Genomic DNA, 24,171 nt, shown 5'->3' with positions numbered 1-24,171 from the left:
GGGAAGGCAAAAAAGGAAGTGATGTTCTTAGATTTTAATCTTTTAATTAAAAAAAACTATAGGGCCTTTGAATTTTACCAAATATCGATTGGTACCTTCTTTATGTAAGAGGCTGTGCTGGTGCTTGGAGGAAGGAAGCCATTTTAGAGGTGTGAGTTAGCTATGGCAGTAACTGGTTTAAATGGATTGTTCTTAATATGGTATCATTTTGCACGTATATTATCATAGGTAGAAATCCAAATTTCAATACTTCAATTAATGAAATACAACAGAGTTTTTAAGAGGTGCAGTGTATGAAAAGAGAGTTCTTGTGATGTGATGGATTGATATTTCTCCATTAGAAAACAATGACTGTGGTAGTGGAAAAGTGTGGTTTTGCTTGTGAACAGGCAAGTGACATAGACATTAAGATTATAGAGTGTGATGCCTGTCAAAGAAATTCAGAAGCCTTTTCTCTGTTTTGTGCACCTTCTGATAACTGTTTCTAGCTTCTTACCATATAACATAGAATATAACATACCACAATAGTAAGATGAGTCATTGTTTTCCAAAACCCTAAAAAAGAAATAAAATCTTGCCAATTAAACATGGAGTGCTACCAGTTGTCTGTTTTCAAAGAGATCTTGGCTGTTGGATTGAGGAAAAATACAGTACGTTTTTAAGGATGACAAAAATTTTAAAATATGAAATAAACAGAGGTATTGGTTTGTATGACACATGATGAATTTATTGTGCATCCGTTTTCCACAATCGGCTTTCAATTTAACACTGTAATCAATAAGGCAGCATATTTGTACACAGCTTCTTAGATACCCCTTTCGTGGCTCTGTGATGTGCGTAAGTGACTGCAGTGCAAAACGCTTAATTTCTTTGGTTACAGCACTCCCGCGACCATCCCACACACCCATTCATTAACACGTGTGCAGTTGGCAAGTTACAGGCAAATTAGTATTTTTAAAATTAAATGGTATAAAACTCTCCATATATCTAATTAAACTGTGGGAGAGATGTGCTGTGGAGAAGCATTTTTTAAATGTGCACTTTTTTTGCATTCCGTTCTCGTAGAAAGGTTAAAATGGGCTGGGGTGCGGAGCGCCGAGGAGGCGGAGAAGGGATATACGTCTCAGGATACAGGAAATACGGTAACAGCGAAACCAGGAGGAAGCCAGCCCTGTGCCTGGAGGGGATCCGCCATCTCAGATCTCGGCCTTGCGCAGGGCCCACCAGAGGAAATTAACGCTCTGGTCCTGTCATACCTATGGGGGACCAACCTTGTGCCTCCGGGAGATCCACGCTCCCACCAGGAAACACGCGGGAACCCAAGCCTCCAAAAAAGCGCTGTGTCCTGGCTCCGCGGTGGGATTATCCTGAAGGGACTCCCAGTGGAGGTAGTACCACTCTCCCCTCGGCGCCTCCTCCGGCATCTACTGGACTCAAGTCGCACCCTCCTCCTCCGGAGAAGTAGTGAAATAGATTTTTTTCCCAGACGAAATCAGGTCAGATTCTTTCTTTCTCATCTGGGACATCCAGGCTCTCTGAAACTTAATTGTACCTTTTCCCAGCTCTTCTCCGTTTTCCTGTTATTTCCACAAATTTAAAAAGAAGAGAAACAAGTACAGGCGTCGAAAAGCCTTTCTTTCTTCCTTCCTTTCTTTTTTTTTTAAAGTATGCTTGGATGAAATGGGTATTTGATTGCGTTGAGTAATTTCACATGAGTTACTTGTAATTTGTAAAAAAAACTGCGGTGTTTTGATTTTCGTGACAGACCAAGGTGTAGGGAGAGACAAGTAAACTGTTCACTGGTTGATAAATTAAAACTGTGTGGGGATTTACTATACTCTTCTATTTTTGTGTATATTGGAATTTTTTTCCATTTAAAAATGCTTAGCTCAAGTAAGGATGTACTCAAGGCCTAATGCCTGCACAGAGGAGATTGTGAAGAGAGCTTTGAGAAGTAGGTATTTTTTCCTGAGTAAGACGGGATTTAGTAAGTGAAGACAAGTTATAATATGATGATCGAACTCAAGTACCATAAAATGTGCTTGTTCAAGGTATTCAGGAATCGTGGAGGGTAGAGATGGCTCTTGATGGAGCAAGAATGCCTGTTAGTCATCAAGAGCCATCCAAGAGGAAGGGGGGAGTCCATCAAGAACCATCAAAGAGGAAGGGGGAATTTGGGGTGGGCTTTAAAGGGTGAGTGACATCTACCATATGGGTTGGGAGGCTTTTTAGGCCTAGTGTTTCCAGAATGAAAGCCAGAGGGCAAGGTTGTTCTGGGGCAGCATGGCTGTAATTCTAAGTCTGTGAGGGAAGTGTGATACAGGGCTGTAGGCCTTGACTGTTTTGCTAAGAAGTACGCAGCAGTTTATTCTTGATGAACGAGTAGCATAGGAGATTTCCAAATAAGTACTATTTGTGTTTTTAGACTCTAATCCTTATTTTCATGAAGCTAATAGCTAATCTGAATGAGGCTTATGTTAAAAAAAAAACAAGTTTGACTCAAGGCTCACAATTCCTTCTCATCTCGTACCACAAATCTGTATGGAGTCCTTGCTGTGGTTAGGTCTTGCACTGGGAAGTGGGGAGGATAGGTGACCAAATCATAGCAAGAGGAAAATACATATGTGAGCTAGTCCATGAATAACAGTGACGATTGTGAACGTTCTGGGTGTCAGGTTTGTTGGTAAAGCATAAAAAAATGGAGTCCCATTTCACCTCAAACCTGGTGATTGTCATTCCAATAGGCCGGTCCTTCCCTCTTTTTTTTTTACCTCTATTCAAAGGGAAAATGTGGTAATTTAAATGGCAATAGGGAAAGAAATGCTTACCTAGAAAACAAAGGGGGCTCTATTCAGGGCCAGAAGTGCTTAAAGAGCTAAGTAATTTCTCCCCTGTGATTTAAAGCGTACACAATTGCGTTGGAGGATACTTGTTGAATTTGTGTGGGTGCCATCTTTTTCTAAAGGATTCACATGCTTGCATTTAACCACAGCTCCACTAAAGGATGCTTGTATAGGCCTATAAGTTGCCACAAGTTGTGAGACACTTAAGTGGCCACGTTGAGATTTGATTACAAAAGAAAACGCTTGGTTCCAGAATTGATGCTGTCAGCTGCTATGCAGAATATACTCCCTCATTCTGTGTACCCTGTTATTTAATAGGAATGCGCCATTGAGCTGGGAGCTGAAAAGGCCCAGGGAAAATGAGACAGACTACAAGTGATAGAAGAAAGGATTTCACCTTCTTTTCTTGTTTTTCAGTCTGTGAGGGATTGCAGTATGGTTCCGTTTCCTTGGTGCGTTTGTAAAATAGTTTACCCATTGAAGACCATGAAGATTCTTTCCAATGCTACCCTGCTTTTGCTGGTGTCCTGCACCTGGAAGTTGTGATGCTAAAGGTAATCTTTTTTTTTTTTTTTAGAAATAAAAATGCACACAAAGGAGGAAAAGATAATGGCATGTTCAAAAATAATCAGACAAAACCCAAAAAAGCCAGCAGTAATGATAAACTGAAGTGTTTTCTGTAGTGTATGAAACCGTACACACTAAAAACAACTACATGATCTGTAAAGCAGTTTAGAAAATGTACTGCTGACTGATTATAGTTTCTGTGCTTACTGGAAAGTAAGCATTTTTAAACCTCATTTTCGAATTTTTGCTAGTAAAGGGGAAAATGGTGGGTACTTTTATACCAATTTTATAACAAGTATCCTTTCTGAATTATTATATTTTTCTAGTAATAAGCTGATTTTTGAATTATATTATAATGTCTCTGCCTTCCTTTCTAATGTGTGTTTTTTTTAGTTTGTCTAAGAAAACTAGTTGTTTTGTTTTTTTTTTTTTTTCAAGACAGGGTTTCTCTGTGTAGCCCAGGCTGTCCTGGAACTCACTCTATAGACCAGGCTGGCTTTGAACTCAGACATCAACTGTCCCTGCTTCCTGAGTGCTGGGATTAAAGCCACTGCCTGGCTAGAAATTACTCTGTATTCCTAGCTTGCTGAGAGGATTTATTGTGAATGGGTATGGAGTTTTTTGTTTTGTTTTCACAAAATAACTTGTATCTACTTGCATACGTATATTTTCCTCATTCCTATGACAATGTGATGATAAATGACAATAATTTTTAACAAATTTCCTTATTTTGATTTTTAATAAGGCTTCCACATTCTTTGGGGGTAGGGGACAGGGCAAATATTGGTCTTTAGGACTTGAGCATTTTTTGTCTTTTGCTTGGTTGGGTTTTTGTTGTTGATGCTATTTTGTTTGGAGACAAGAGGTTGTTACTGGGACCTGATCACATAGGCTGCCTGCTCACCTGGCCCAAGTGATCAACCTTCCTTAGCACTGTGATGGGAAGCCTGGAGGCCATGTCCAGCAAGAGGTAGAACTTTTAGGTCTATGGGCTTGTATAGTAAGCAATTTACTTACTGAGCCATCTCTCCAGCCCTGCTTTCTCTCTTGGTCATTTTATCGATATTTTTCTTCTAGTTTCCTCTTGTTTGTTCTTTCTCTAATTTAGTGGATTGGGCTCTAGCTGATTAATATTTCTTTTCTAAAATGAAAAGTTAAAACTACAAATTATTCTCTACAGCTGGTAAGAATTTCACAGGTTTGTATATATTATTTTGTTATTATATTTCAACAATTACTACTTTATAATGTATCTAATGAATTTTTTAAATTTGGGCATGTCATTGTATGGTCGTTTTGTCTGTCTGTATGTATGTACCATGTGTATGCCTGGTACCTATAGGTATCAGAAGAGAGCATCAGATCCCCTGGAACTGGAGTTACAGATGGAGTTGTCATGTGGGTCCTGGAAAATGTACCCCATCCTCTGCAAGAGCAACAAGCACTCTTTAACCTCTGACTCCTCTCTAGTCCCAGTCTATGACATGTTTGTTTTGTTTTTTTAAGTTTATATTTATTTATGTATTCTTTTAAACATAAAATCATTAACCAAATTATAATTAAATTTTTTTCTACTTTAAGGTATTTTTTTAGTCCTTTATTATTATTTTATTTTGGTTTTCTTTATGTAGCCCTGGCTATCCAAGAATTTGCTCTATAGACCAGGCTGACCTTAAACCACAGAGATTGCCTACCTCTGCCTCCTGAGTACTGGGAACAAAGGCATGCACCACTACTGCTCAGCTTTTTAATCCTTCTTGCAGCAAAAAAGAAATGTATATACTTTCTGTTCATCTCAATAGAGTTTCGTAATATAAAACTTTTCTTGCCAGGTATGGTGCTGCATGCCTTAAATTTCCAGTATCCGGGAGGCAGAGACAGGTGGATTTCTAAGAGTTTGAGACAGTCTAGTTTACATAGGGAGTCAGGCTAGCCTGGGCTACATAATGACAGCTTGTCTACAAACAAAACAAAAACCAAAAACTTTTTTTTATTTCCTTAAATGCAAAAAATCATGCTTAGGATGTTTATTGATGAATTGAAGTCCTTGGTTAAACTATGAGGATAGTGTAGAACCTTACCCTTTATTCACATGTATCAACTAATGTCTTGCCACATATGTTCTACCATTCTCTTTCATTTTGCCACCTAAAAGGAATTCACAGCTGTATTTCTGCTTTTCTTACTTTTTCACTGTGTTTACTTGGACAAATACTTTCTCATACATTGCTTGTTTTCTTAATTGAAGTTGCAATCTAGAATGACCGGAGGTTTTGTTTGTTTGTGTCTTTCCAGTCCTTGATCAGGAATTATCTTCAATTTCCTCAATATTCTTTGCCTTTGTTGACATTGACAATATTTCAAAACAAAAAGACGTATTTTGTAGGGGGCTCCTCGGTTTAGATGTGTGTGTGTCATTTCCCCATTTTGATACTTTGATGATGTGTGTTGGCAGGAAGACCACAGAAGTCACATTCAGGGTTTCTGGAACTCATATTCAGAGCTTGCTCATGATACACATGTCATGTCAACATTGATTTCTTGGCCAAGTTGTTGGGGTTCTGTTAGATTAACCCACCGTTTTCGCTTTGCTGTCAACCATTTTGCCATGAATACTTGGAGACTGTAACTTTTCTGTTTATTGTCACACTATCTTCTAGTATTTTTGCATCTGTTCATTATTCTTGACTAAATGTTTTTACTGTGACTACAAAAGAATGCTTCAAGCTCCATCTTTGTTTTTACTGAATTCACTAGTTTATATTCTACCTGAAGAGAAAGCTTTTCTCCATTTTTATATTTAGACATCTAAGTTTTTGTGTTATTTCGTTAATAGCCTTTTGCTATCATAATTATTTTATTCAGTTTGTCTTCTCTATCCTTTGTCATGCTTACCATTCTTTGACAGATATTCAGACTTATTTTAACATTTCTTTTCTTCCTTACTTTCAGGCTCATCTTATATTTTCTACCCCATTGACCATTTCTCTATTTGACTGTGCCACTGGGAGACCGTATTTACAAACTGAGGTGTGGACTTATGGATTTTTTTAATCTTTCGTTATTTCACATTTAATTTCAAAGTGCAAACGTTTCATATTTGTTGAAATTTGCCTTACGTCTTAAGAGAACATAATCACTACTGTGTCTTGTGTGTTTGTAAAGGGTTTATATATTCTAACTGTTCTATATAAGGGTCTATAAATATCTGCTAAATGTGCTACCTTGTTGTGTAAAACTTTTATATCTGTAGTAAAGTATAGGACACATCTTTTATCATTTGTGATCCTTTTTTAAAAATCTTTTTTTAAAACCTAGTTTATTTGCTAGCAATACAGGTACAGCAGGTCCACATTTTAGGAAATGGAGTTTCTTTTTCAGTTCTTTCATTTAGGCACCTTTTTATTGAGACCAGGTCTCCCTATGTAGCCCTGGGTAGCCCAAACCTCACTTTGTAGAAGACCAGGCTGTCCTTGAGCTCACAGTGATCCACCTGCCTCTGCCTCCTGAGTACTGAAAGGTATACACTACCACGCCTACCCCCATTCAATATTTTAGATGACATTTTATTTGTTTATTCTTTGTGCCCATGTGTGTGATTGGGGTACATGCATATGTGTGTGGGCATATATTCTATGGTTTATTTGAAGTGAGAGGTGGTATGTTAAGAAACCTGTTTTTTCCTTCTAACTGCTGGGTCCTGAGAATCAAACTCACCTCTTTGTGAGGTTTGATGGTTAGAGCCTTTACTTCCTGAGCCATCTTGCCCAGCCTACCTATACCCTATTTTGTTTGTTGTATTTTTTAGAAATCACTCTGACAAAAATGTGAATGCAATGATTTGTTTCTGAATTTACCAATAAGATTTATATTTAATAGTAAGGATAAACTGTCTAAATACCTTTTTCCTTTTTATATGTTTAAACTCTTTCGTATGCAATCTGTTGTTTGTAGTTTACCTATAGTCTCTATTTATATACATACATATATTCATACATATATATGCACTTTTGCTAACCATATTTCATCCTTAAATATGTCTTCAAATATCTGAACAACAAGGTCATTGGTATTACTGCAGTATTGTTATGTAAAATATTTTATACACCAAATTTTTGTAACAATGCCCTGTGTTGCCTTCATTTGTTTATATCATCATGTGTTACATTTAATTATCATAAATCTTTGGTCCTCTAAACTCTACAATAACATTTGTCCTTATCCTGATTTTCATTTTTTATGACATGGGCATTCTTGTGTCCAGGTAGTTATCCTGTATATGTCCACAATCTGGGCTTGTGTGATAGGTTCATTTTACCATGCATAACTTAGGCAGTTTTTACCCAGAAGACCACATAGCTTATGCTCTGACTTTCCTGTTACATTGCATGAGGATATGCCAGATGGTAGTTTTATCACAAGGATCTTGATGCTTTTGGAAATTTCACGGATAGCTAGGCCAGCCCTTTTTTCTTATTCTTTCATATGTAGTTTTAGCCTTTGGGACACACATAGAATTATAGCTTATATTTAATACCATATTCTTCTTCTTGGCTTTCTCTTTGCAGAAGCAGTCAGCATTAAAAGGGGTTATTATATTTATTCTGACTTCTTGTTTTCCTGTTCAAATTGTATATTTAGATTGGCTTGTTGTCAGGAGTTTTTTTTTGTTTGTTTGTTTGTTTTTGTTTGTCTGTTTTTTAAGCAGCCCCATGCATAGTCACTTTTCAAGGAGATTGGTCTCTTTTTTTCACATTTTTTGGGTAAACATGTACCAATTTCTTGTCACATAGCCTTGACTGGCTTGGTAACTCCCTTTGTACACAAGACTGATGTGAAACTCAATATATATTTGCCTCTGCCTCCTGAGTTTTGAGATTAAAGCCATGTGCCTCCAAACCCTGCCCACTCCTCTTTTCTGGCTATATATTATATTCTCTTGCCTTCCTTAATTTATTATGAATTTGGGGCTTGAAACAGCTTCATTGTATTATACAGCTGTAGTCAGAAGTCTGGTGTAAGTTTCATCTGATTAATTGAAGTGCTGGCCAGCTGCATTCCTTTCCAGAGGCTGTAGAAGAGAAGTTGTTTTCTGCTTCTTAAGTTGTTGGCACAATTGAATTCCTTACAAATGCAAGAGTAAGATCCCTGTTTTCATGGTGGATGTCTGCTATGGGTGTTCCCAGCACTTAGAATCCCTTCGTTCATGAACCTCTTTCACTGTCTCCAAAGCCAACTGCAGGTAGAATTCCTCTCACACTTAAAACTTCTCCATTTCCTATTCTCATCCCTCCTCTCTGACTCAGAGAAGGAAAGGGCTTAAGTGTTTAAATATACATCCAGTCAGAGTATGTCTGCAAGTTAATCCAGAGGAAATTCTGTCTTGAAATCCATAACCAAATTACGTCTCCAGAGTTCTTTTACCTTGTAAATTGATAGTCACCAGTTCTGGGAATTATGACATGAACTCCTTTATGCAGCTGTTATTCTGCTTTTCACACATTCCATTATAGCAGTTAACTATGACCCAGCACTGTACACTCCCTTATACATTTCCACACATTCCATTATAGCAGTTAACTATGACCCAACACTGTACATTCCTTTATACATTTCCACACATTCCATTATAGCAGTTAACTATGACCCAGCACTGTACATTCCTTTATATATTTCCACATGTTCCATGATAGCAGCTCCTTGTAACCCAATGTTTGATCATTCTTTCATTCAGCCAACATAAATAGCTTTAAAAACATATATGATAAAACTACCATCTGATATATCCTCATGCAATATGACAGGAAAGTCAGTGCATCAGCTATGTGGTCTTCTGGCTAAAACTGCCTAAGTTATGCATGGTAAAATGAACCTATCAGACAAGCCCATGTGTTATATTACAGACATTGTACCAGGTGCCAATACTGCAAAAAATAAGATGACATAAACTCGTTTGGTAAGTTCTGTAGAGATTGGCACATAATGCTGGAAGAGAATGTAAGAGGCCTTGATTAGAAGTACTGGGATTCTTTTGTGTGGATCAATGTCTATGCTGGGTCTTAACAGGTAGTCTTAGTATTAAGGTGGGAAATGGTAAAAGGATGTATTAGTTTTCTGTTTCCTGGATGTAGAGATGAACCCATTGAGTAATGTGAAACATGAATACGAAGACTTGTGTTCTATACTAGTTTCCAGATAAATCAAGAAGAAATAGAAAGTCATTAAAAACTTTTAAGGAAAGCCAAGTTTTGGAGGGAGAGGCAGGTGGGCTTTTGTGAGTTCAAGACCAAACTGATCTATATAGTGAGGTCCTGCTCAAAAAACCCCAAAAGCCAAAACCAAAAGAAAACAGAAAAACATACAACAACAACAAAGTAAACCTTTAAGGGGAGTGCTATGTTCACATGTCCACCCTAATTCTCCAACTTCTGCTTGAAGAAGCCAAGACTTGTTCTATCTTTGTAATTATCTTTATTTTGGATCCCAGTATTTGTATTTACTTGCACAGGTAAGGTATCAAAATAGTAGACACACTCTGAAATCTCAGTATTGCTAAATTCCACCTTGTTGATTGGGAAAACCAGTAGCATGAACAAAGAACTTGGTTGTTCTTACCCCCACCCCTTTATAGAAAAGAGATTCTTTTCTCATATAATATATTCTGAGTACAGTCTCCCCTCCATCTACTTCTCTCAGTTCCTCCCTTACTCCCTGGATCCACTCACTTTCTGTTTCTGTAGAAAAGTTCAAGCTTCTAAGAGGTAACAGCAAAACATAAACTAAACATAAAACTAAAACATAAACTAAAATGCAGTAAGACAAAACACAAGCTAGCATATCGAAGTTGGACAGGACAGACCAATAGAAGGAAAAGAGCCCAAGAAAAGGCAGAAAGAACCAGAGATCCTACTAGTTCACACACTTAGGAACCCCATAAAAACATTAAAAAGTGAAAGCCATAATATATAAGCAGAGGACCTGGTTCAGACCTGTGCAGGCCCTGAGCTTGCTGCTACAGTCTCTGTGAGTTCATAGGAGCTTTGTTCCTGTTGATTCAGAGGGTCCCGTTCTCCTGGTGTCCTCCATCTCTTCTGGTTCTTACATTCTCTCTGCCTTCTCTTCTGCAGGCTTCCCTGAACTCTGAGGGATGGGATTTGGTGGATACATCCTGTTTAGAGCAGGATGTCTCAAGGTCTCTCACTCTATGGGTAATGTCTAGCTGTGGGTCTCTGTGTTCCCATCTGCTGTAGAAAGAAGCTTCTTTGATGATGGCTGAGCAAGCTCTGATCTATGAGTATAGGACAACATCATTGGGAGCCATTTTATCACCTTTTTTTAAAGACCATTAGGAAAGATCCTGTGGAAATTCCTAAACAACAAAGGCTGTCGCCATGACAGTAAGTTGCTCTCCACAAACTGACAGCAAGACCTCATTCCTGGAGACAAACCCCATACAACTCATTGAACATGGAGAGGTCTAGCTGGTGCCTACATTGAACCTTCAGCCTTGTGTTCTAGTATCTCTTGTTTGGGAAGGTACTCTGCAGGCTACCAAAGGAGAAGTGTATACAGCAACCCAGCCCTAAAACCTTTGATCTACAGTCTATTTTGGCTTCAAGATACGGTAGTGCGATTCTGGCACAAAGCTTGTGGGAGTGACCAACCAATGTCTGGTTTGCCTGAAAGTTCATTTCATGAGCTGGAACTCTTACCCGGTACTACTTAGGTGACCAAGAACCAGAGATTAGATGACTCAGAGACCTGGGGTAAAACCAGATTATACTTTTTTTGTTTGTTTGTTTAAGTATACTGAGAAATTTGAAGTTCAATTTGGGGACCTAGCCATCTCTGTCCCATAAAGTGTGCTGATGACATAAGAACGGCAGAATTAAGTCTCATCTTTTGTCATCTTTAGGTCTTTCAGGTCTATGGCTGGATCAATGCCCTTGTACTTATTAAAGGGCCGTCACATCAACAAAGAGGCCTTTTGGTATTGTGAACCTTACAAGAAGGAGAGAGTTTGTATTGTCTTTTCACTGCATATGTGAGTTACTGCCCATTAAAAAGGACTGGATCCAGGAAACATTCACTTAGCCCATTCTTTCCTTTCTGGTTCATACTTACCCTCCTCTGCCTTTCTTATGATTCAGAGCTCTCAATTGCTTTAGAAGACAGTGTAAGACAGAGGACATGCTCTAAAAAGAGATCATGGGCCTTTGAGGTATTTGGTGACCTTTTCTGGTGCTCACTCATAGATGAGATACTCATTTCTTCTACTGTCTAGATGCCTTTCTTGGCTGGTTGACTAGGCCCAAGACAGTATAGCCTTGAGCTGAATTTACAGGACTATTAGAAAGTAGTCGTATAGCAAATTAATGGTTAATCTAGTCCTGGGTCCAGCAGCTTATGCTGTAGAGTGTAGGACTATGATTTGAATCTTCTTAATGTGGTCACTGTATGTGTGTTTGTGTGTGTGTGTGTGTGTGTGTGTGTGTGTGTGTGTGTGTGTATGAGAGAGAGAGAGAGAGAACTGTGTGTGTATGCATTGTGTGCATTTTTTAAAGATTAACTTATTTATTATATATAAGTATACTGCAGCTGTATTCAGACATACCAGAAGATCAGATTTCACTTACAGATGGTTGTGAGTCACCATGTGGTTGTTGGGATTTGAACTCAGGACCTCTGGAAGAACAGTCAGTGCTCTTAAACACTGAGCCGTCTCTCCAGCCTTATGTGTATGTTTTAACTTTAAATATTTTGTTCTTGTAAGAGCAGGAGCCAAGGGAAATGGAGGGCCAGAGAGAGGGAAAGTTAACTGGCTGCTTAAACAGGATTCCTATAAGACCTCTAGCCCTCTAGTCCCTAGTTTCTTAGCCCCTTGCTCCGTAAGTACTTTCTTGGCCTTTACTAGAGGTTAGAAAGATTCCAGGGCCACATCAATAGGCAGACAGGGTAAGAGTTTTTTGCTATGATTTGTAATCTATGTCTACCCAGAGGAAAGTGTAGGTAGAGTCAATCAAACAAAAGATCTTGGGTGAACCCAAGTGGAAAGCCAAGAGTAAGTGCCAACATACGTCTCCTGGCTGGCACATTGCCTGTGCTTATCACAAGAAAAGTGAAGGCATCTTGGTTCCACTGCTTGGGGGCACTGTGAAAAAGGAGAGGAAGACTTGGCGATAGACTCCAACTGGTAGGAACTGCCAAGCAAAAATGCCTCACCACCATAACCTCTCATTGTTCCTGTGAGGAAAGGAACCACCTGGTCCAGCATGCCTGTAGCTCTCAGGATTGTATACATTGTAGATCTTCACAAAGGACACAAATGTCAATGGCCTCAGTGCCTATATCACTGGCTATTGACTAAGCCCCATTTTTGGCCTGAATGCTGCTGCCTATGTTTTCGTGGGGCTTCTAGAGTGCCTATTGGTCCTGTGGGTCATGCTGATATACAGGCTTCTTTCTGGGTAGTGCCTCTGACTCAAGATGAGATGGATCTGGTTAGGCCTGAGTCTGCTCAGCCTAGCTGTCCTTGTTCACTATCATGCCTAATGTCATGGTATTTGGCAGAAGACAAATATCATTGCTGCCTGGGCCTTTTAGACACTATTTCCTCTGGAAGACAAATGGCAGTCAATCCTTTCTCTATGCATACCAAGGACATGCACCTGTGTTATGCTCTCGCTGAGGTAAGAGCTATAGGGCAGTGCCTTTGGAGGTGATGGTTTATAACACTAAGTGCTTTAAAAACAATGCTGGTGTTTTCTTCAATATGCCCAACCCAGCACTTGGTCTTCGTTTGTACCTCCTTAGAAGTGTAGGCCGGGAATGCACAGAGCTTCAGGACAAATTTGACAATTTCCCTCCTGGTGTGTTCCCTCACTGTGCTGTGAACTGTTTGACTTGAGAAAGAAGCATTCTGTGCATTTGTTACTGGGAGAAGAGTAACAATTCACTCTGATGAAACCAAAACTAAACACACAGGCAGGAGTCACTCCTGTTTGTCACTTGACTGTGGGAGGTCTCCTAATCTCTGCTAGTTTCAAGGGCACCACTTGAACCTTGGGAGATGAGAGGACAAAAAGTCGTACAGGGGTCTGGACAAGCAAGTAGTGAATTACCCTGTTTTAATGCCACATGGTGCTTTTGAAAAATCATTTAATGTGATCTCTGCGTGCTTTTAGTGGGTCTTGTCCTGCTTTTGAAAGGCACTCTAAAGCATACCTTGTACCCTTTTCTATTTCTTTCACTCCACTTTTTTTTGTGTACATTGATTCTTTTTTTACCTGAAGAATAAAATACTTTGTCTGATTTGTTCATATTGCCTGTGTATGTTGACATTTATTTGTTATGCACAAAAGTTTTTCACTAGTATATCAGCCACAATATGTTTCTTAACCCTTTTTTTCTTTGCTTGTTTTGTGTTGTTTCTCTGGGCATTATTGGTTTGCAAGTGTATAGACTTTTTGAAGAACATAATAAAATATTAAAATATTAGTGCATAAGATAGTGCATCATAGTTTAAACATATAGTTTATTGATAGAAAACATGAATCCTTGGATTGGCTTCATAGTGCCACAAAGCCTCCTAAAACATAAATACAGGACCCAGTGTATCATACTGCAAAATATTCTATTTGGGAAGAAAATATAAGTCTGTTCAGCAGTTTAGTGTAACCTTTACTAAGGCTTCCTATGGGATTTTAAGTCTAATTTCTTTTAAATAGCATCTTGCTGTGGAACCCAGGCATAGCTGGAATTCACTACAGTATTCAGGTTGATTTCGAACTCCTGATCCTCCTACATTTAACTCCCAAGTGCTAGGATTCCAGTCATGTGTCACCACACCCTGCTTATATTTCGTTTCTGAATGTGAAATACTAGATTTTTAAAGAGCTAAAGGTAAATTATTTTAAAATTGTTTATATAACGTCATAATTGTGCTGATACATAACTACCAAATATGTTTATTTCAAATTTCATAAATTTAAAGTATAAGCTACTGATTTTTTCTGAGGCCTGTCTAAAACATGTAGACAATGAATTATCATACCTGTTGTAAGAGAATATAGTTGGCCCTCTATTAAAGGCTTTGAATCTGTGGATTCAATTAGCCCCATCCCAGATCCACAATATTCCTTTGTTGCTGTGGTTGTCCTATACTATATTACTGAATCTGCAATCAGTTTGCTTATAGACTTTTATAAGACAACTTAAACAATATAACAACTATTTACATATTATTCATATTGTTTTGGCCATTATAAGTAATCTGTGGTATTTTATATGACAATGTAAACATGCATGTCATTTATATAGAAAGACAATGGCATTTTATATAAGGGAATTAAGTATCAGTAGAGTGTCAACTGTTTCCTGGAAGATACTTAGGGAGTTTTGAAATTTGGTTTGCATCACGATCCAATAGACTGAGAATATATTTGAATATTTATGAAAACAATTGGAAAGAAGCTCAGTACCCTTTATTTGGAGAATTATTGATTAAATTATAGAATCTTATGGCATACTGTTAGACACATATTCAAAAGATCATATGAAATCTGTGTACTACACATGAGATACTAAGTAATGAAACTGTTGTATAATAATGTATAATATGTAAACTCATTTTAATAGCAAATAGTAAGTTCATATATCTGTTTATGATGGTTACAAAAAATGTGGAGCATGTATTCTAGACTACATCTGTCAATCTGCAGAGACTGGGAATGGGGCTTATTGGAAAAAAATTGCTAAACTTTGTTTTGTTTTGTTTTGTTTTGTTTTGTTTTGTTTTGTTTTAGACAAAGGTTCTCATTTAGTCCAGGCTGACTTTGAACTCCTAATCATTCTGTCTCCACTTTCCAAATAATGAGATTCCAGGAATGCCTGCACCATCACGCCCAGCTTCCAATATTGTCTTTATATATTTTATATTTTATATTTTATATTTTACTACTATACCTATGTTAAAATAGTTTTTATAAAACTTCTAAACTTGTATATAAAGACAGAAATCATAACAAACTTGGAGAGAGTTGATATGCACTCTGGTTACATTAAAACCCATACAAACATGTATAATGGATAATTCATTAACTATTTCTAATAACAATGCAACAGTCTTGTCTTTTAGTACAAAAACATGACTTAAACAAGTGATCAAAGAATAGGCAGGTCATAGAAGACAGATCGTATATGGTCAGCCACGAAGAATGACTGCATTCTTTACTGGAAGTTTAACAGTTATTAAATCTGTTGAGATCAAGCTAAACATATAAGAGGAGACACACTCATTACTATCATAAATCAACTGTGAACTTTTCCTAATCTGTACTAACTATATCATACTCAATGCCATTCAGCAATGGAATCATTAAATTAATTAACATTGTCATATAAAGTAATATTTATAAGACCAATGAAATATTGAGGTATATCCATTTTTATAAAGAAAGTGAGCTGGGCATGGTGGTACACACCCATGATCCCAGCACTTGGGAGAGACAGGAGGGAAATCCCAAGTTTGCAAATTCACTCTTAGTTCGTTCTGTTTGTAGTAGTCAAAATTCTTGGGAGATGGCTCAGTGGGTAAAGTGCTTGCTGCATGAGTGTGACGTCCCGAGTTCGAATCCCCATAAACCAGGTAAAACTTGAGTGTGGAACCACACATCTGTAATCCCAGCACTCCTACGGCAAGATGGGAGGTGAAACGGGAGAATCCTTGGAAGCTTGTGGGCCAGCTAGCCTGGCATCCGCACCTGTGAACAACAAAAGACCATGTGTCAGACAAGGTGGAAGGTGAGATTATCTTCTGACACCCACATGTGCGCCGTGAAGCATGTACATTCACATGAATGCATGTGCATATACATGCATGTACATGTGCACACTCATATACCCTATATATACACACACAAAAAGACTTGAAGCATTTTAACAGTATCAGCATTTTTACATGTATGTATCCGGACCTGTGTTTCATTTGTGGACTTTATGAAAGTGGTCCTACATATGAATAAATTGACTTCATTGTTTTTCATAAGTAAAAGTTGCAATCATACTTACTTGGCATTCAGCAAAGGAATAATTTAATAGATAATATTGTCATATAGCATTTTAAGACCACTGCAATAATGAGGTGAGCTGATTTTTTTTTATTAACTTGAGTATTTCTTATTTACATTTCGAGTGTTATTCCCTTTCCCAGTTTCCGGGCAAACATCCCCCTAATCCCTCCCCCTCCCCTTCTTTATGGGTGTTCCCCTCCCCATCCTCCCCCCATTGCCGCCCTCCCCCCAACAATCACGTTCACTGGGGGTTCAGTCTTAGCAGGACCCAGGGCTTCCCCTTCCACTGGTGCTCTTACTAGGCTATTCATTGCTACCTATGAGGTCAGAGTCCAGGGTCAGTCCATGTATAGTCTTTGTGTAGTGGCTTAGTCCCTGGAAGCTCTGGTTGCTTGGCATTGTTGTACATATGGGGTCTTGAGCCCCTTCAAGGTGAGCTGATTTTTATAGAGAAATCTCATTAAGGGAGCTGGGCATGGTGGTACGCACCCATAATAATCCCTGCACTTGGGAAACAGGCAGGAGGGCAACTTTGAGTTTGAGCCTAGCTTTGAGTTGTACAATGATAGTGAGATTCTATCACAGAGAGAACCATCTGGAACTTAAAATTTAGTAAAGAAGTATATAAATGGCTGATCGCATGTGTATTTTAAGCTTCAGATGTAAAAATAGTTTTATTGTAACCACTATGTATGTATACGTAGATTTAAAGGCTTAGACAGTGGCAAAGAAGTCATTGATACTGGTGTTTTCATCTGGAGACGGAGGGAAGACTGAGGTATAAGGTCTAAGGTATACGGTCTAAGGGTAGCAACAAGAGGATTGTTAGCTATGTCTCAGTATGAATTTTCTAAAGAATGTAAGAGTTAGTCAAGAGCAATAAAGCAACACTGGGCCCAGGTGATTGATGATGGATATACAGAAAAGCAAGAGCCACTGAAGGATGCACCCCAGCCATCTTCCCGGAGAATATTGTGCTTAGAGTAGCAGAAACGTCTGATCTAGTTGACGCAAAAGACTTTTTCCCCCCACATCCAAATGCATTAGGTACTAAGCACTTTTAGATTATCAGTGTCCTATAATCCGTTTCTGCCATGATCTGCTTAGAAGGGAATTTCTAAATATTGTCTTCTGAACACATCTATTTGACTGTATACTTGTATTTCTCATTGTAAATGAATATCCTTCTCTTTTTATATCTTTCAGTATTATGATGTAATGACTGTGATTTCACCTCCAGAATTTGGATGACTCTAGGACATGGGCAAGATCAGGTTGTAGACTTCTAGGACTGAAGGCCATGGTGTGTGTGGATCATGGTCAACTCACCAAAGCAAGTAATGCCCTTGAGATGACCCTGCAGAAGCTTGTCATTGCTCTCTTTTGTTGACACCCAGTCTTTGCTGTATTACATTAAAGTTGCATAAATCCATTAATGTCCAAATAAATCGTGTCTTATGGCAACGTTAGAACTATATGACTATTATCTACCATGTTTTGAAGTTTGAACGGTAAATGTTCCATACAAATCCTAAATATAAAATATTACTAAAATTCATCCCCAAATCGGACCTTCTTCCTACAGATGGCCGTCTAATCATCACTGCAGTGTGAGTATGACAGAAATAGCATGGGTAGGTAAAAATTCAAAGAGGTTGCCAGTAACCTGCACCTTATTGCCAATATGTTTATGCCTGTCAAATTAATCCTCATCCTGTAGGCCACATCTTAACTATTCTCTTGATCAAGATGGTTGCGTGACTCTTTCTAATTTGGTATGTCTAGGATAGACAGAATTAAACAATATACTAAGTATAAACATTTATAAGTATTATGTGGCAAAACACACAGTATGGGAACACTTTTCATCGAGAGCATTCTTACACTTCGCAGAATGAACAAATCGTGTATTAATTATTCATGAATTAGGGATTTAAGGGTTAAGGATGTAACTGAATGGTAAAGCCTTTGCCTAACATATGCAAGCCCCTGGATTTAATCCTTCAAACTGCGAGGACCTAAAGTAGAAATAGTGTTTGGGAGGAGTGATTAGAGATGAACAGGAAAATTGTGTATGCACTATAACAACTGTCAGCCAGAAGTATAAGAAAAGAATTCTACCTTCTGAATATTAATAGAGGAAAAGCACATTGTACAAATAGATCTGAAAGCAACATATAAACATGCCTATAGAGTATATAAAGAGGTCATATAATTGTTCAGACAAGTAGTCAAAACTGACATAACATTTTTGAAAAAGTGTGAAAGGTGTTTATTCTGAACATTGGATTCAGTCCCTGACCTCAGAAACAAGAAATCTGAAAAGCAAAATCCCAAATATACAGTTATAATTACTTCTATTCCAGGGTTATACCGTGCACCATTAATATATCCCAAGTAAGTACATTAAAGACACTGTCTTTCATAGCGCTTTGGAGCTTTAAAACAGTTGAAGCAGCACAGACATTACAAACAGAATTCATGGACTTTGGGGCCAAATGATAACTGGTGGTAGGCATGTGATAGGTCCAGTGGCTCAATATTCTACAGATGATGTCAGTCTCTAAAATATCCAGTGTAACCTGTCTCCAAGTTCAAGTTGCCTTCTGAAGAAGTGCCATGATAATCTGAAAATCATAGGAAAGCAATGGGACTAGAACAGCCAAAACATTTGCAGAATATTTTCTCTTTCCAGATTTCAAAATGTACTACAGAAGTACATGAGCAAAATGGTGTGGGATAGACATTGATTAATGAGATATTAATCAGGAGCCTAGAAATAAACTTTCATATGTAGAGACAGCTTCTGAAAAAGTGCCAAGCAATAGTAAAGAATGGTGTTTGGACCAAATGGTGCTATGACTAGTGGGAATCCTTGTGCAAAATGATAACGCTAAATCCCCACTTTACATAACATCCAAAACCTGATGTAAAATATATCAGAGGCATCAATGCAATGGTTACATATAAAATTCTTGGAAAGAAATGGGAGTAAGTTTGTGAGCATGAATTAGCTATTTTAGAACAAGTGACAATAAAAAAAGAGTGGGTAATTTTAACATAGTACAGCTCCATATGTTATTTTAGCCTACAAAACTCACAGTGTGATTTCAAAGAACACCCTTGTGGGAGGAAAGTGGTGGGTTGGAGACTTCTAGCATTTCCTACTTCTCTACTATATTAAAGCAAGGGGTGTGTGTCTTCAGGGAGAGAAGATGGCATGGAAAGTTCCTGGGGTGCAACAATAGAGGCCTTGTGAAACTCAGACATATTGGACATTAGGTTTGTAAAAGCAACAACCCTAAGGGCTGGGTGTGGTGTTTCATGCTTTAAATTCTGACAGAGAGGTGGATTTCTGCAAGTTCTAGGACAGCTAGGACATCAGAGAGAAAGAGAGACCTTGTCTCAAAAAGGGGGCAGGGGAATGTAGGGAGGAAAAACAACCCTGCATTGACATTTGATGACAGCCTAGGCAAGAAGGGAAAAAGCCCTTCAGTGGGGCTGCAAACAGATCAGGTTTAAGGAACTCCACAGTCCTGGCATTTTGCAAAAATACACCTACATAGAAATTAAACACTGAGAATGGAGCTTCCTGGACTTACAGCTTGCTCACTGACAAGTGACTGTACAGTGGCACAGAATCACATAGCGGGGTCTAACCATCAAACCTAGGGGGTCAGAGGTGCCTTCAGTTATGAGCCTCCAAGTCCCAACAACTCTTCAGTGACTGAGACTAAGGTAAGCCACTTGTGACTTAGATTCAGGTTCACATACACAAGGGCAAAAGCCAACATTTCTTCCGTTTTGGACCATCCGAAAGAACCTCCTGGAAGAGGACCGAACTCAACTGTGTGGAAATGGGTAGGTGCTAAGATGCAAACAAGCGTGGTGTGGGCAGAGATTCCGCAGAGTGCCTCCCTCACATGCTGCGTCCCCCTGCCACAGTGCACATTGCTTTGTTGGCGTCTGTAGTCTCACATCTTCCGAGACTTGTCTGGAAACAGCCATTACTTGGGAATTTACGTTGCCGGGAGCACAATGACAGTGATTCTGTACAAGGGGGCACCTAAGTGCCCCAGGCTTAGCCTTTTCAAGTGGCTCAAGGGTGGCTCTAAGCACTCTGTTAGAGAAATCACGGACACAGATTTATTCTAGCTGCAGTCGTTCTTAGATCACAGACCTGCCAGCAAGGTGAAATGGCTCAGCCCAAATGCACCCGTTTGGATTCAACTCATTGCAACTGAGAAAGAAAATGGTTCGCTGCCCTGCACCTACTGCTGGTAATTTTAAAAGGAAAAGGCTTACGGGTGGGAAGCAAAGGATTTTTGTGCTACATCTCAGCAAGGAGGGACTAGTGATTGATTTAAACACACACATATGTGTGTGATAATTATTATCATTAATTTCTCCTCAATTTGTGTTTTTATTATTTATTTGCTTTACATCCTAACCACAGCCCCCTCCTCTCACACAGCCATTCCTCCATTCTCTCCTCCCCTTCTCCTCTGAGAAAGAGGACACCCCCCCACACCCCAGTATCAACCCGCCCTACATATCAAGTCATTGCAGGACTAAGCCCACCCTCTCCCAATGAGGCCAGACAAGGCAGCCCAGTTAGGGTAACAGGATCCACAGACAGGCAACAAGGTCAAGGATAGCCCCTTCCATCCCAGACATTTTCCCTCTTGTTTTTGCCTTTTCTCTTTTACTTCCTGCATTTCCCTTTATGACTTTGTTACTAATGCTTTAAAAATATTTACATGTTTTTAAAATGGAATAGAATTTTATCACTTTTCCCCTTTCCTCTCTCTAGTCTTTCCTAGCTACTCTCCCCCAACCCCCTCCTATGTCATTGCCCCATCCTCAAGTTGATACCATCATTTTCTTTTTACTATTATCACACACACACAGACACACACATACATGCACAAGTATATGCAAATAAATATAAATACAATCTGTTGAGTCTGTTTTGTTTTTTGTTTGTAAAGTTTCAGGGCTGACCACTTTGTATTGGACAACCAATAAAGGGGCTCATCCCTGGGAGTGGCTAGTAGTTATTCTTCTTCCAGAAGTTCTTTTTTCTTTTAAAAACTAATTTATTTATTTTATGAATTTGAGTACACTGTAGCTGTCTTCACACACTAGAAGAGGGCATCAGATCCCATTACAGATGGTTGTGAGCTACCATGTGGTTGCTGGGAATTGAACTCAGGACCCCTGGAAGAGTAGTCTATGCTCTTTACTGCTGAGCCATCTCTCCAGCCCCTTCCAGAAGTTCTTAGTGGTTAGTTGCCTCTAGTTCTTTGTCTAGGGATAGGGTCCTGTGAAACTTTCCCTCTTTCACATTAACATGTCCCTCAATGCTGCCATTGTTCCAATCTCATTTATGCTCCAGATCTTCAGATGTGAATGTACAACGTGGAGTAACCACAGAAACCAGGAGACCATAAAGGGAACATAGTCAGGGAAGGGTTTGCTTGAGATGGGAATAGCAAGATGATAGGAAGTGGGAAGTGGAATAGGGAGGGGATCTAACTGGGAAGGAGAGAGAGAAGTCAAAGTGGGGATGAGGCACAAACAACATCGGAGTTTTCTGATAAACCTGTAAGAGATCATATTATTAAAATTTACCTAAAATTATACTGATAAGAACCATAGATTAACAAAAATCCCAGTATTAGGTACAAGAAATCACACTAATACTGTTACTCTTATTTTAAATTTATTTATTTATTGTATGTATGTGAGTACACCCTAGCTGTCTTCAGACACACCAGAAGAGGGCATCAGATCCCATTACAGATGGTTGTGAGCCACCATGTGATTGCTGGGAATTGAACTCAGGACCTCTGGAAGAGCAGTCAGTGCCCTTAACCCCTGAGCCATCTCTCCAGCCCCCTGTCCTGGAAATTTTAAGGAGATTTTTAAAAAGGGGGTCAAGTGCTAGACAGTTCTCTCAGAAACCATAGGCTTCCAAAGAAAAAGCCCAGTTCCAGGTATAGCATACTTCCCTTTGAGTTGTTGCTCAGGGCTCCTTCCCAAACTATAAGGTTATTACTATTTCATTTGCTTCCCCACCAGAACTTGAGGGATAAGACATTATTAAGACAGCACACATTTGATCACGGGACTCAAAGAGATCAAGATAGTACTGAATTGGAAGCCTCTTCCCTGGTGGCCAGCTTTCATAGTACTGCAAGGTGCCAGGTAGGCTGCCAGGAAAGAAAAGGTATTAATAGTCTTACTCAGCTCTCAACCCTTTGAAGTACGACATGACTCACCTGGCAAGACCATTCCTGCAATAGCGGTATAAAAACATGTTGAAGGGTTGTTAACAGCTGTCTCATTGGATTTAAGGCATGCTCAGTAGGAGGGAATTCATACCTAATACTGTAAACTTGGCAAGAACTTGTGGCTCTAGAGGTTATAGACGCTACAAAAGAAGGGACTCGTATCCTTTACTAGATCAATATAGTATCTAACTGCCATCTATATAGTTATCCTTATAACCATAGATTATTTCAGCTCCTAGTCCTCATTAGAGAAACTAAAAAAAAAAACCCTATTTGTTTACTTATATTTATTTATTTTTATGAGTGCTCTACTGCATATACACCTGCATGCCAGAAGAGGGCGTCAGATCCCTTTCTAGATGGTTGCGAGCCACCATGTAGCTGTAGGTGCTGAGAATTGAACTCAGAACCTCTGGAAAAGCACCCAGTGCTCGTATCCTTTAAGCCATCTCTCCAGCCCCCAGAGAAGCTCTTTTTGCAGTGGACAGAGGTTAACACAGAAAACCACAAATCAACATGCAAATAATAAGTGACTGTGGAGAGCCCACCCCTGAATGGTACAACTTTATCATACCCGTTTCCCACAAGGCTCAAGAAACTTTGCAGAAGAGTTGGGGGAAGATTGTAAGAGCCAGAAGTCAGGGAAGAAAACTGCAAAACACTTTTCTGGACATAAGAGGTGGGTGCACTTGATGCACTTATAAACTATCAAGAGGTGTGGCTGCTACACAATATATGGAGATCAGTCTAGTCAATATTGCACCATGGATAGGGGAGGGCTCACGAGGCTCCATTCCGGGTTGAGGAGTGACAGGTAGTCAGTATCTCCTAGGGAAGTTAAAGTCTGTTTTAGTCAGAGCTGGGGCACAAGGAACACTGATTAAACTCAGTAGGTTTTTATAAATACGTATGTAATTAAAAAAAAACCTTGAAGATGAGAGAGGATATAAGGAGAGGACTCCTAGGAGAGAGTGGAGTTGGATAGTGATGGCATGGATTTTTATAAAGGAAAAGTAAAATGTGTTCATGTGTGAAAGGGTAGAAAGAAATAACATCAGTAAAACTTTCCAATTTGGGTAGAGACATACATATCCAGATATAGGAAAATGAAAAGTCTTCACGTTTGACTCCTAAACTACATTCAGATATATAATCAAATGGTCAAAAATCTAGGACAAAGTATGCCGAGAGCAAGAAGAAAAAGAAACGAGTAGCATGGAAGGGGTCTCAATTACCCTGGTAGCAGATTACTGAGAAGATGGAATATGTCACTGTGGGTTGCTGCCTTTTAATGGAACATCTGTATACACTGTATACACTACTGTATACACTACTGTATACACTGTATACACTACTTTCTCCTAAGGCTTAGGGAATGGTGTGGGGGAGGTGGGT

At 39.0% G+C, this 24,171-nt stretch overlaps 1 protein-coding gene across 4 annotated transcripts; it reads left to right on the top strand.

Annotated features, from left to right (window-relative positions):
- Nucleotides 1-1,156: 1,156 nt before the first annotated feature.
- Nbdy (negative regulator of P-body association) lies at nt 1,157-17,957 on the top strand. 4 transcript variants are annotated; one of them, XR_015646497.1, is made up of 4 exons: nt 1,157-1,496; nt 3,261-3,397; nt 6,363-6,440; nt 17,687-17,957. XR_015646497.1 is itself a non-coding variant. In XM_087600948.1 (2 exons), the coding sequence occupies exon 1, from the start codon at nt 1,259-1,261 to the stop codon at nt 1,463-1,465; it is 207 nt and encodes a 68-aa protein (XP_087457074.1). In that variant the 5' UTR covers nt 1,157-1,258; the 3' UTR covers nt 1,466-1,496; nt 3,261-3,320. The 4 variants fall into 4 exon arrangements, 1 of the variants encoding a protein (XP_087457074.1); XR_015646498.1 differs by lacking the exon at nt 17,687-17,957 and adding an exon at nt 11,326-13,731; XR_015646499.1 differs by lacking the exon at nt 6,363-6,440.
- Nucleotides 17,958-24,171: the final 6,214 nt, after the last annotated feature.

This window comes from Rattus norvegicus, chromosome X (assembly GCF_021556685.1).
Source record: "Rattus norvegicus strain SHRSP/BbbUtx chromosome X, alternate assembly SHRSP_T2T, whole genome shotgun sequence".
Lineage (NCBI taxonomy): Eukaryota > Metazoa > Chordata > Mammalia > Rodentia > Muridae > Rattus > Rattus norvegicus.
Note: the sequence above shows the minus strand (reverse complement) of the source record. Positions and strands in the feature narration are given on the sequence as shown.

What these genes read in the sequence shown, in the direction of transcription:
- Nbdy (XM_087600948.1), top strand. Translation starts at nt 1,259, where the DNA reads ATGGGGGACCAACCTTGTGCCTCCGGGAGATCCACGCTCCCACCAGGA.